This window comes from Mya arenaria, chromosome 9 (assembly GCF_026914265.1).
Source record: "Mya arenaria isolate MELC-2E11 chromosome 9, ASM2691426v1".
Taxonomy (NCBI): Eukaryota; Metazoa; Mollusca; class Bivalvia; order Myida; family Myidae; genus Mya; species Mya arenaria.
In genome coordinates, this window is record NC_069130.1 from 62564458 (window position 1) to 62578999 (window position 14542).

Consider the following 14542-nt stretch of genomic DNA (forward strand, 5'->3'; position numbering starts at 1 on the left):
CATAATTTTTAACTACTAAATAAGATTACTACGCGATCTATTTGCAGCGGACTTAAACGTACCACTTTTTAAGTATGTAAACCGTCCATATACATCCGAGGTTGTTTTTGAAAAAATGGCCGAGGAGTTCCGAATGTACAAATTCTGGCGCCTCCGCCATCTTGTTGTCAAGGGACGCAACTTCTTCTGATTTCGGTACCGCGGAACCGACTCGTAATATCGCGAAAATTTGTATCCAAACCAATTCTGTACACGACGTTCGGTAAAATATGTTATATGGATAAAAAAAACCCGGTATTTCACCATCGGGCAGTGAATATAAATGAGCAGATACGGTCAGAAGCAAAAAAGAAAATGACGCCCCCTATAGAAGCGAAATTGGACTTATCACCACCCCCTACAGTAGCAAATTAAGAAAAAGACCTACCCCCTACAGAATTTCTTTATTTTGCCGTCCTGGGGTGGGACATATGTTTAACTGGAATAGCCCTAAGGCTAAAGTGTTTAACGGATCATATGAATTTTTCTACATTCTTACATTTTAATTACAACTATAACAAGCCCTGGTTTAAATGTTCACAAAAGTTTCTTCTACACAGTCTGGGATAACCAGACAAATCTATCGTCATTCGAGTGGTTATGATTATGGACTGAAACAACAAAAATATCTAAATTTCTCAAATGCATAATCTAACTTGTAAATTTGCGTACTTGAGTAGTTTGGACTTTTTGAAGAAATCATTCTCGTAATCCCTGATGGTTTCTATGCTGTCATTGGAATTCCCTGAAATAAACATCGTCTTTATGTTCATGAAGCGCACATATTTTCCTGAACCCCAAACCTATGGCTATATCAGCTTATTACACAATTATTATACATGTCATAATAAACATGGCTCTTCATTAAATAAATTATAAACAATTTTAGTAATTTGCACTTAACAATTACCTCATAAAATTTAACAGCTTGTTATTTTGACAAGCACGCTAATTAAGTGACATGCCAACTGTCATGAAATATCTTTTTGAAATCAGTCTGAAACGGACAGTGAAAAAAGTAGTCAAAACTTCATATGTTCTTTAGTAACTGTATGCAGGCAATGATTTTAATCACATTAAAATAAAACCATTTACACAATGTGTATTTAACTGTGAAGATTCCTTTACCTTTGCCAGTTACTACGGCAAAATATCCAAGAGCTTTCATGGGAAACAGCTTTCCTTCCAAGATTGACTTTATCTAAAATAAAAGTCAAAATATTTGTGTCCTTAAAAATAACTATTATGGCCCAGTTAAACATGAGCACCACTACCTCACCACTTGTTGGAAGATGTTTGTCAGAGGTGGTCAAAGTTTTCCATTAGACTATTCAACTACGTGGAATGATTTATTGCTGAATTATTATCCCATTTTTGGTTGATTGAATGGTTGAATGAAAATCAGCATCTTGTTAGTTTAATATCTGGGTTGAAATTCATGTGGTTTTGTTCATGAGGCCACACCAAATTGACAATTTGGAGAATTAACCACTCCAATTTCCCCCAGGAAAGTTGATAAAGTGTAAAACCACACTTTCTTTTGAATTAATGTTGAATAAGGCAAAGCAAAACATGTTATTTTATGTCTGTTACAACTAGTGGAAGACTGAATCAGGCAGGTACCTGGAGTCTCACAACATAAGGTGAATAATGGTGATATTGATCTGACAGGATTATTATTCTAAATATTTATGAAAAAGGAAACAGTGATTTTGCGTTTGTCTGCTGTTGTTTTAAAGTGAAATGGAATTGCTCACTCCAAATTTATTCAGTAAAAATCAGTAGAATTTTTTTTATTTGTTGTTGCCTTAGACAAAACTATTCCCATGTATTTGTGTTGTTTCATTGTCTTATACTTCTATGGAACCCCAAAGATATTTCATACAGAATGAAATAGTGTGTGTTTTTACTGATATCATAACGATCAATAGGTAGGCCAACATGATTGTGTACTTACCCCTTTAACATTTTAACATGTCATCTTCACAAGATATACAAATTGATAACCATGAGATGGTTACTATCATTATGCACCAAGAAAATAATCAGAAGAGGTATTATACCCACCCTGTTTGGGTTATAGAGACTGGACTCTGCCATGTCCACCTTGGTCAGTACGAAGATTGTTCGCTTTCCGCTAGGATCAATCTGGCTGACCACATCTGTGACATTGCTCCTCTCTGCATCCAACGACCCATCTAGAAATAAAAACATGTCTTACAAGCTAGAATATTTGACAATTGAAATAATCAAATAACCTGTTATAGAGTTTTAAGTTGATGATGTATGACTTTTAGAAGTATTATTAACTATTTGAGAGAAAAACAACAACTTGTGAATCAATTAAAACAAGAAATATAAACATGGTTTAATACAACTGATATTAAAAAAGACTCGATGAATGGTCTAGATCACATTTTTTATATCAAGTTTTAATGCTTTCCAAGTTGAATGACATTACTGCCTACCCTGTATACAGAGGATGATGGCGTTGGGGTTCTCCATGTAACTCTTCACCAGGCGTTTAATGCTCTCCTTCGTATCCTTGGCCATCACCGCAGTCTCGGTCTGTAACATGGCCATTATCACATTACAATTCAGTGTGAAGCTGCACAATACTATTATATTGGTACAATATGCACGGCTCCATATGAACAAACTCATATTTTGAGTTGGATTATCATGTAAGGTTTTAGCCAGATTTTAAAAAGGTGTAGAATGCATCAGAAAAGTGCACATTGTATTGGGCCATTAAGTACTTAAATACTATTAAGTTGACGAAAATGTTTTAAATGTGTTTCATTTTATCCAGGTTTTGTAAGAAATATTAAGTTTGTATGTATTTATCGTATGATTTTTAAGATTTTAAACAAAACAATGCTTTTTTTTTATTATGTTAAGCATTGAATTCAATGAAGGAAGAAGGGTGGACATACTGGCCTCCAACCAAAAAACGCCAGAGTGCAGCACCCTCCTTTCACCCTTTTGCTAACCCTTATCATGATACAAGTAACTCTTGGCAACAAAAGAATAAAAGTTTAATATTTCAATTTATTCACTAGTTTAGTTTAAACATTATGTATTTAACAACGATTGTGAAAATAGTTATGATTACTTGTACTAAGTCACTCTTGTTGGTACGATGTTGCGCGAGAGTGTGGTCGTGTGATTCTTTATAATTGTGAAGACAAGTACTGAATGAATGAAACATATGAAGCAAGTGATTTTAAGAACTATAACAAAATGGATGGTGTTCATCTGTCAAAGAATATTTCCTAAAACTTACCGCGATAATGCCTGGTAGGTCGACTAACACCATCCTCTGAATACCCGGACCTTTCACAGACATTGATATACACTGAAATGAAGAAAAATATCCCATTAACAGTTCATTTTTCTCCAATTAATTTAAACCAAATCTTGTGTGACTGGTAGTGATAACAGCTATAAGCTGATATGAATCACTTCTCAGTCTACACTTCCCTCTGAACTGAGACCAGTACTGGGGCTGTATTTAATAACCAACTCAAATATATTTAAAGTTAAATCTAAGGTAGAATCGAAGTGTTTTGGAATAACTGTAGAAATAATTAAACAATAGACTGAATGGTATCACTGATGCATAACTAAGGATAAGGATAAGCAATATATTGAATAATGGTTTTCTGTTGGAGAGGCCAAGAGGAACTACCCCTTGTGGGGCTTAAACCCATGATCTCAAGGTTGAGGGGAAATCACAACTAGACCAGGCACCATTAAATGAAATACATACAAGATGAAGATGGCTTTAATTGCCAGTTAAACAAATATGATATTTAAATGAACAGTAATAGTGTATTCTATAGCGATTTTTTCTCCTTCACAACTAGACATTTCTATATGAATTTCTCAGCAAAAAGAGCCTATAAAACTTTAGCCAAAATGAGGCCCTATTCCATATATAGAACCCCTATCTTACCTCGTTGCTGACAGTCTGGCCTTTGCTGACACTTTTCTTCATCCTGTGCTCCACCTCGCGTCTCAGCGCTTCTGTCTGAAATATTAAAGACAGATTGATTTCTTCAGACCTGCCTCTATACACAAGTTTCATCAGTGTAGTGCTCCTGACAATGAACTATATTAGATCTGCATCTTTTCAAAATTGTTCAATGCGATTTTCTACAGCTGAGCTTAATTACATATGGCAAGATGGCATATATACAATATCTAATCTTTCTTATTGATGTCAAATTCTCAACTAAAGGAGATAAAGATAAAAAATAATTGTTTTGTTTACTTCTCAATTCTGTAGAATTTATGCTATTTATTCTATTATTAGTTCTTAATTATATTTGAAGTCACTCAAAATATATGTTTTAATTTTTGGGTGGGTTTCAATGCTCATGATTAATGTGTTAAAACCAGAAATTAATACTATCAGTAAAACCAAATTTTCCACTATTTAGTACATCACACAGTTACCTTGAGCTGTGGCCTTTTGATGATCATTTCAAAGGACTTTTAACAAAGATAAAAGACAAACCTCTTCTTCCTTAGTGAGGTCAAATTCTCGACTGCTGTCTTTGAACTGGGCTATGTGGAAGGGACCTTCACTCAGAGTGACCTTGACTGGTGACCTTGTCATCATCTCCCCAGAACCCCTGTTGCCATGGAAATAATATTGCGGCATTTCAAATGTATGAATCAAGAAGAGGCGAAAGATTACTTCTGTTTGTTTTATTTCATGATATCATGCAAATTGTTTTCCAATAATCAAAACTCATAATAGTTGTAACTGCTCATTTCAAAAAGCGGTTTCTTTATCACTAGTTCAATAACATTATTCCAATGAATTGGAAGTTGTCTGACACGTCCCTTGCAATTATTATTGGTCAAATTAATTTTTCATTGTGTATAAAGGAATGTGACATCGATTTAATAAATGACGTCACTGACACTATTGACGTTCAAACAGCCAATTCTATACAACTTAAAGATCATTGAGAGTATTTTTTTAATCTTGAAGGTAGTTTATCTCACAGTAAATTTGCACACAGTTAGTGTTTATACAAGCAGTGAATACTTTTTAAATTGCAGCTTATTTGTGACTGAAATATTTTGAAGTTGTACCAATAATCAGTGCACATGTTAACATACACCGATGAACTGCAATACTTAAACATTCAATCCTTAATATAAGGACTCTACAATTTTTGTTTAACAAAATTTCATTATAGAGCCTGGCGCACACATCATCACCATACCTGGGGAAGATCCTGGCCCGGGCAACCATTTCCAGAACACTTGTCTTCCCGGCACTCTGGTCCCCCACCACTACAACCTGCAACATAACAATGATTGTAAGAGGTAAAGCTTTTATTGAATGATATGTCATAAAACATCCCCTTCCATATTAACATTTACCTGTGAATTATCATTGAACTTTTAACAAGAGCACCACAGAAGAAAAGCCAACAGCCTTTTTTTGTTTCAAACAGACAAGATAGACTGTGGCAATTTGGATGTACATGTATTTATAGATACTTTTAATAATTTGTATGTAACAAAACCACTTACCCTGGGCAAATGATCTTGTGTATTATAGCTAGAGTCGAACCCAGATAACACGTCTAAAATCTCAGAGTACATGTCTATCAAAGATTTCTGGAAAGAGACAGACAGACGGGGGTTATGGTAATATTCCATTTTAAATCACTAGAGAAAGCAAAAACATAGGTTTTTTTAGTATTTTCTAGACCTAAGTACAAAAATATTCATCTTCTATTTTTCTAAGATTAATTGATTTTAGCTTGATTGTGATAAAAGCTGATTGCTCTAAAATCACTCTCAAGTCTGTTTCCTGGGCAGAAACCAGTACTGTGTCCTTTTAAAGAGGCTATGAGAAAGTGCGCTCGAACCCACAACCACTTGGGTGAGAGGCTTGCACCTTTACTGCAGGACCACTCTCAACTTTTTGAATTTTCAGACTATTAACATAACAGTCCCATAAACAACTAAAAGACTGATTCGTTTCTGATGAAAGTTATTTCCTTTAAAAGTGAATTAAATGCATTTTTATCCAGTCAATAAAATACTCTATAAGGCTATTTATGAGAATTGATATATTTATGAGAATTGATATTTCTTACATTCATTTTGCGTTTCTTGCCCGTCTTCGTCTCCATGAGGTTCAGCTGTTTCCTCAGGTCCTTGTTTTCCTTCTCCAACCTGTCCACCTCTTTCTGGTACTTTGTCTGAAAGATACAGCGTGCAGGTCTTATTTCAATGTCTATAGAAAATATTAACCGTAGGAAAGTAGCTGTAAATGTCTGGGGATCAAACACTCAACCAAATTTGGAAATCAGATGCTTCACCAACTGAACTAACCCACCCGATAACTAACATTCTCTCTGACATATATCAGCCTGTACCATGACATAATACTGTTTGATGTTTGAAATGATTCCAATTTACAAATATTTTAAACAGAATTTCCTGGGTGATGACCAGTTCAAATGATCCACGAGGCTTACAGTAATGAAACCTGGGACTCCCTTATCTAGAGTCTGATACACTAAACATTTGGCCATCGCCACCTACACTAGTGAGATTCAACTTACACAAAGAACAGGATAACAATGAATATGCACAGAATAACATACCAGTAGACAGTTTCAAAATGTTCTGTTCAATGATGCATACACATCTTATTGTAATTTTAAGTACAAAATGAATGTACCTGGATCTTAATGATTTCATCACTAAGGCTGTCCTGCCTGGATTGTCCGTCAGGCTGAAAAACAACCTCTGTACATGTACATTTAATCAAATAATTATCAATTGTCAATTACACAAGGCAGATCAGTAATGGAATAACAAGGTATACAACAATTAAAGTTAAGAGTACATTAATATGTTCATATTGTATGTTTTATGTATTGCTTTGTATTTAAGTACATATTTAGAGATCTTTGTTGTTCAGGTACTACCATGAAGATTCTTGACGACCAAAATTAAAGTTCATCATCTTGGTGTTCAGCGCTAAATGACTTTTGAATGCCTGTATTGTAGCCAGTGCGCATTCACTCACTTAATAAAAAAAAATATGGCCAAATGGAAATAGGGGGATTGTTTTCACTAATAAATGGAAATTTGGTGGGTGTAAACTGCTGAATAAATGTTTGGTTGTCAAAGCACATCTGAATGATTGAATGTGAATCTGGCTGGCAATTCCCTTTGGCAGAGACATAAGCCTGAACACCTCAACCCACATTCAAGTTCTACCATCTCTCACCTTTGACTCTGTCGTTCTCTTCAAGTTTATTCCCACACTAGGCAGCAGACTGTTACCGGAGTCAACATGTACATCTGTGACACAATATTAACATTGTTATTTCACACAGACCTTGACTATCCTATATAATATGTAAATATATCATGTTATTGTTACAGGTATTAACTAGATACTGTCAATGTCAATTTAATAATAAAAAATAATCAATGCAATCACATATACTATAATAAAGCATGTGTTTGGAATAAGACAATTTTCTGAAAGATTTCATGTTTTCAAAGCAAGCACATCTATAATCAATCACACACCCACTGAAACTCAAACCTCTACTTGTAGAGAAAAAGGAAGACTATATGTCAGGAATTATAGAAAATGCTCTTCTTCAAGGGAGATTATCTCAATTATTTTTCTTTTATGGTAATGGTCTTGAGTACCATGTTGTCTTAAATAACAATAGCGTGGGTCTTGCCACTACCTAGTTCAAAATAGAAAAAGATCAGTGTTATTATTATACTCAACAGCTAGAACAATGATAAAATTTATCTGGTTAAACTGCGAAAGAATTACAAACCTGCGTTCATAGCTGTCAGACCCGTGCCATCAATTAAAACTCCCCTCCCTATTGAAAATAGCCAAGGGAGAGAATCATTTCATCAGTCAGGGAATATGTAAGACAGAAGGTTTAAACAAATGTGAAATATTTTCAGATTTTCAAGTTATCAGATTAATAATATCCATGGAAGGAAATAGTAATACAGTCATCGAAATTAGACTTTCGGATGAACAAGCCCGAATTCTTATACTTTTGCATGGAATCATATTTTTGAACAAGCCCTGCTATATAAATTTCAGAATTTGAGCAAGCCCGGAAGACATTTTACCAGTGCAGGGCTTGCAGGCTTGTGCTAATTTCGATCACTGGTAATATACCGTTGGGTATGATTCAAAAACATTGGACACAAATTTGTGTACCACATTTACTTTTCAAGTGCTTTCAATGTTGTCTTAAGTTTCAAAAAGATTTCATAGTTTAGTAGAAGTCAGCTAATATTTCTTACTTTGAAAACCCCAGAATTTATCTTAAGAAACATTCAAGGTTTCAACATTTGTTAGAAGGCTGTTATATACAGAATTACAGCAATGAATGGTACTCGAGACCATTATCACTGGGAACCAGTATCTGATGGGAATATATCCCTGGAAACCAGTATCTGATGGAAATAAATCCCTGGGAACCAGTATCTGATGGGATTATATCCCTGGGAACCAGTATCTGATGGGAATATATCACTGGGAACCAGTTTCTGATGGGAATATTATATTACTGGGAACTAGTACCTTATTGGACATATAACACTGCCTTTGCACGATGTTAAATATAAATGTTGAAGGTAAAGGTTAAAGTAACAGTTTAGTACCATGTTGTCAAAGAAAGCGTTCAATATCTAACAAGCGGTATGAGGAAATAGACTTGTAATTTATCCACATGCTGATCACTGAACAGTTAAGCTCCACCAACTTGTTACCATTCTAATATGGGAGTAATTAGTTGATGAATACAAAGAAAATCCCCTAAAACATGGTGCACACATTAAATGTATAAAAATAAGATGAAATCATTGACTATTTCTATATTACAAATGGACAAATAAATGAATGATGAACAACCCATACCATCTGCAAAAAATGCTGAAGATATATCTTTTCTACTCTCATCCAGCCAGTCTGTAAACTTCTTCAATGTTGCCTGAAATATTGTCCTAAAATGGTTAAATCTTGTCCATTTCTCCTCTAAATTGAAAATAATACTTTAATACTAAAAGTTCATTTTTTATTAAAACATTTCAAGATACATTTACAGGAAAATAATTTATGTAGGACTGTACGATGATGTACATGAATATTGTTAAACATAATAAATTATGTTTGGGCCTTAAGTGCTTATAACTAATGAAGTTGAACTACAGTAAAACTGCGATCGCTCGAGGTCGCCAGGGACCGAGCCAAAACCTCGAGGGAACCGATGTTTCGAACGACCCGATTTTCAATTTTCCAGTTTGATATGAAATATCTTTCAGTGTATTTTAATGTTGAAGTCATCAAACAGACTGTTTACTAAGACAACGATTATGTGTTGCGTTGTGGAAATCGCTAATATGTTCAAAGTTTGTCGTAAACTAAATGTAAAACGCAAATGAAAAAAACAATAAATTAATAAATAGAAATGTTTATTTAAACAAAAAAGCACATTTTCGTAACAAGCAACATTTGTATCACAGTACATATTGTGGCATTATTCAGATTTATGTTTCGCAAAATCAAGGATTGTTAATTGGCGCATCTTGTGACAAGATTTCGGTTTCGCGAAACTGTTCAATCCGATGTTGGATCGATATGGTATTTTATTCATATTTTTATTACTCATTTAAATTTCTCACAATTTACTTATCGTCAGTAACTTCTCATAATTATCATCTCAAATGCCCATATCAACTAATATCTGTCATGCGTTAACAGTGATAAACGGTTTTTCACACCTTATCAAATTGCCTTTCAACTGTCATTGCAATTTTTACAACTTGTGAAAATTTTAACACCTAGCAAATGTTTGTTTATTTTAAAACACGCGTTCGGGAAAAAGTGTGAATTTATGTCCTCGAGGTAGCCATAAGGTTTTGTGCACGATTTGTGAACTTGGGACCGAGGATATTGCTCGACTGCTCGACATAATTAGGTTTCGATGCAGCGTGGGTATATTTTATATGAACATAGAAGGAAAAAAGTTCGGGACCAAGCTCCGACCTCGAGGGAATGCCGGTTCTCGAACGAACGCTTGTTTGAGGGAACGCAGTTTCACTGTAAATTAAACAGATATAATGTGATTAGTGCAGTTTGAGAAATTCATATGTTCTCGCACTAGCCTTAATTGCTAAGTTCTGATGTATGTTCAGTAACTGAAAACAAACAAGCCTAACATCTTTATAAATCACTGGAAAACTAAAGAAATCTAGCATGATGACAGATTAACTAGGCCATGATTAAGTTATTGTACATATATGCATCATTATCCTATTTAGACCTAACTCATTTTATGTTTGTATAACCAATACAATCACTGGAATTCCAAGAACTGGGTGTGTGGTCTGTCTGGAGCACCAAGGCATTCAAAGACTATTCTACAGAAAGAAAGTGTGACACTGTTGCAATGGAAGCCACCGTCAAGGATGACACCAGCTGACAGGCTTCCCAAGTGACATAGAAACTAAACCATTCCTCACCGCATCTGGTATCCTGACCCTACTGACTAGATCCTGGGCACCAGCAAACTGAGCGGCAATCCTGGACAACTTCCTTTCATCAGGGATATACTCCTTCAGCCATTCTAAATCCGGAATGTACTGCTTCCAGCTCTCATAAGTCTGAAAACAAAATCAAACCAATGCATAATAAAAGTGCAAGTTGAATGTGAGCAAACAAAATAACTAGGCAAAACAAAAACTTACCAGGGGCTTTTTGCAACAAAATAATGCTTTTGGTTTTTTGTTATAATCTACAAACCTCATTTCAAAAAAAGAAATGTATTTTAATGAATGTTTGCAAAGTTTAATACAAAAATATCATGTACCACAAAATGAAATACAGTCGAAACTCGATGGCTTGATATTCTAGGGACCGGCCAAAGTACTTCGAGCCTCGAGAATATCGAGCCAAGCGGGATTGCTTACAGAATGTTATTTTTTCATTTGTTACATAAATCCTTATTTACCTCGTTTGTTATTGGCTACGCTATCTCCGCAAGAGAAGGAAGAGTATTTATTGGGCATAGTTACGCACCCTAAATTTCGTAATAGACTTATTCGATTATTAGAAAATATCATTTTATTTTTTATTTATAATAAAAATACATTTATGCGAAAACAAGCAATTGTAAACAGTGGGTAACACAAATATAGCTTAAAAGTTATATCAAAATGCATAGTAATTTAGGGATGGATAACAATTAGAGACATAACTTAAAGTGATGGCATGTTTATTCAAACTGTTAAACAATTTAAATTCGATAATAATTATAATATCAGTCAAGCAATTTTAATCGATTAGCGCCTTGTGCTAAATGAAGCCAATCAAACAAATCAAGGCGTGAGATTCTTAACTGAGCCCGCCAAAATGACATCGACCCAAGCAACCAAATCAAAGTGTGAAATTCTTGTTTGGGACCGCGAAAACGACTTCGAGCGGGGAGAAAAATCGACCCTCAAGATATCGAGCCATCCGATCGAAATTTATATGAACAAAGAGTAAATAAAAATCGGTCCTTTTAATTTGGTTCGAGCCAACGAGGAAATCGAGCCATGAGATATCGAGCCAACGAGTTTCGACTGTATTACAAAATCATAGAAATATCGAAATTAATTTGTATCTCTTTATAATCATGCACTTATTTCAACAAACAAAGAAAATGACGGGACTTGAGAACGGCAATGTGTGCTAACCAAACAGAAGTACATGTACCTGATTTGCAGCTACACCTCCACCGATGGCACCTGTTAGGACCAAGTATCGGATCTTCAGAAACCTACCAATGCTGCCTAGCATACGACCCATTCCACTCGCATTTCTATAACTGTTCTTATAAATCAGCTCTTTAGGCACTAAAAATTCCGTCTTAAGTGGCCTAGCTATTTTGTGAACTGATGAAAAGAAGTTCCTTATTCTAACATTATTATGATTAATAATTAAACATCGAAATAACACAGGCTTTGAGCGCACAACAATTCCTTGACTGTTGGGCAATTTTACACTTGAAGTAGGATGAGATCCAATGGCTCTGTATAAAACTACTGGATGGCAGTCTATAGTTGCTAACACAGTTGATGGCATATGGTTAGCCTTTTCTCGGGTGCCATTTTTTATGCAGTGACTGCAATAGGCCCTATAAAAGAAAGAGAATAGGAATAACTTACCAGTTGGAAGTTTCAAATTAATGGTAAAGGATCTAAACAATAATGATGATATCAAGTCAAAGTGCCTATTGGTACAGGTACTAAATATCCAGCCGTACTGTGTTTACATCCCTGATATTGATATCAATCACACTATTCATCACTTGTATCCATGTGCACTACATAGTTAATTATTTCTGACCGAATTTGCTTAATTGTCATATTTCATTAAAAAAATACCTAATAATGTTGAAATTCTTAGATGGAATGATTTGTTTTTCATGTATAAAACTTCACTTTAAACTTAATTCAAATTGGCGTTCTTGATAGTCAATTGCAATGACAGAGCGAGGAATCACTTCAACGGGGTTCTGACATTGGACATCAGGGATAAAAACTATGTGAACAAGCAAATAAATGTAAATTTCTAAACAACTTCTTCTCAGAAAAATTCACCATCTTTAATTGACTACTCTACTTTCTGCTGCTACACGTGTGAAATATTTTTAGACTTTCATTGTATTTGTCAAAATTTCAACTTGACAAAATTTGGAAGAACAATGCAAAGCTGTGTGCGGCGGGAATTGTTCATATTAAATTACAAATTGAGTAGACCCATCAAATAGCACATGTTGTTTAATTTAAAATCGAAGGTTAATAATATTGGAAAGGTGAAGGTCCGATGTATTCCACACCTAATGCCATTTTATTATGGGATGAGTTTGGGAGAGCCACAAACGTGATTGGATGATGGTCAAGAAAAAATTTCTGACAAGCCTTCTGGTGATCAGCCAACCATTAGATAGCAGATCAACACATGAGTATACGGCCGACACGCCTTCTTGCTATCGGTCTACTATTATATAAAGATAAGCTGCGTCAATATTGGTTACTCTTTGGATGAGGCTTGTCACTGCGGTAATTAAGACATATTGGTGTGATTAATGTGTGTCGGTAATTAACCTAGCTGCATGAAGGGATGTCGACCCCGACGGGTCATAAAGGCCTGACGAAACTGAGTGGTACATGTCACGTTATTCCGTTTCATAAACAGCATATAAGAATACTCTGGTATTTTAATGCCAGGAAACTGGGTGAATAAAATCTACCAGAGCCCGTGATATTGGCTGGATCAAATGACAGAAATAATCATGATGATGAAATTGAAAAGTTGCAATAAAACTATTTTTCTACAAAATGACATTCGCTTACAAGTATGAAAAGACAATGTAAGTTACCCAAATTTCCCTCTATAAACCATCATTGTGAATCCGATCCCATGCAAAAGAACCTGCTGAATAAAAAGTAAATAATGTTAAATGACTTTCTTTCTGTCATTTATTGGATAAAAACAAAATCATGCCGAAAATGAGACTGTCTTGTAATTAGTTTTAGTCAAAACGGCAATTGGTTTAATGGACATGGTTTTTTTTGTAAACACGGTTCTATGATCATGTATGCTGAAGATCAATTTAATCAAGCCGACGAAGCAAATGACTGTACAACAAAATCAAGGCTTTTGCAATATTCGGTCAAAACCAGTACTTATGAAACAGGATATATCTGTATATGGTTCCCCAAGTCTAAACAATATGTCGTGTTGAGGCCTGTCATGGTACATGTATATTGTGTTGAGAATACATGCCAACATGTTAATATAAAATGTCTAAACTTTCAACAAAATCAAATAGTTCTTATGGAGAACATTAGGAAGACATGACTTCGTTTTCATCATTACGACAATACAGAAATAATTCTTTTTACATCAATATACCATGCTATTTTCGTTTTTTGATATCTCTGTGCAAATTGGATTCGAGGATGAACATGGAGAAACAATTGAACTCGATGTCGATCTTACTATGGTCAATAGATAGGTGACCATACAAGTGAAGCAACGAAGTCTCTTATGAACGCTCCATGGGGAATAAGGGACTGTGACACGTTTGCTTGTTTTAAAAGAGCTCTGAATACATACCTTTTTATTGACGTACATGGAAACTAATTGTCATCTTAAACACAAACCTGATTTTTTTAAAATACGTTTTTTAGTTGTTTTTACAAATATACTGGTCACTGTTTTGGAAGTCCATTGCACCTGTTGTATGAATGTTTGAAGAAGACATGCGTATTAACTTTGTTATAAGTCGTACACTGTGTACTGTATATGTACCAGATCAAATGTATTTGTACTTATTGGAATCTAAAGAACAATACTCTTCATGATCATTATTTGTCCGTTCTCAGTATCGTTTATGAGCTGTTTCAGTACGCATTACTTTATAGC

At 34.8% G+C, this 14542-nt stretch overlaps 1 protein-coding gene across 2 annotated transcripts in view; it reads right to left on the reverse strand.

The window, feature by feature from the left end:
- The window catches only part of LOC128246830 (dynamin-like 120 kDa protein, mitochondrial), a 35387-nt gene extending 21757 nt beyond the window's left edge, over positions 1 to 13630 (reverse strand). Inside the window, exons 1-17 of one of the 2 annotated variants that reach the window (XM_052965299.1) lie at positions 13494 to 13630; positions 11825 to 12245; positions 10591 to 10731; positions 8987 to 9059; positions 7884 to 7931; positions 7313 to 7386; positions 6758 to 6811; positions 6168 to 6272; positions 5596 to 5682; positions 5283 to 5359; positions 4562 to 4679; positions 3998 to 4072; positions 3326 to 3397; positions 2508 to 2607; positions 2107 to 2237; positions 1168 to 1240; positions 712 to 784 (exon numbers count right to left, since the gene is read on the reverse strand). In XM_052965299.1, the coding sequence (XP_052821259.1) occupies positions 712 to 784; positions 1168 to 1240; positions 2107 to 2237; positions 2508 to 2607; positions 3326 to 3397; positions 3998 to 4072; positions 4562 to 4679; positions 5283 to 5359; positions 5596 to 5682; positions 6168 to 6272; positions 6758 to 6811; positions 7313 to 7386; positions 7884 to 7931; positions 8987 to 9059; positions 10591 to 10731; positions 11825 to 12245; positions 13494 to 13519 (1748 nt within the window). In that variant the 5' untranslated portion in view covers positions 13520 to 13630. The remainder of the gene's footprint in view (positions 1 to 711; positions 785 to 1167; positions 1241 to 2106; positions 2238 to 2507; positions 2608 to 3325; positions 3398 to 3997; positions 4073 to 4561; positions 4680 to 5282; positions 5360 to 5595; positions 5683 to 6167; positions 6273 to 6757; positions 6812 to 7312; positions 7387 to 7883; positions 7932 to 8986; positions 9060 to 10590; positions 10732 to 11824; positions 12246 to 13493) is intronic. The other variant, XM_052965300.1, reaches the window with a different exon arrangement.
- Between the last annotated feature and the right edge of the window lie 912 nt (positions 13631 to 14542).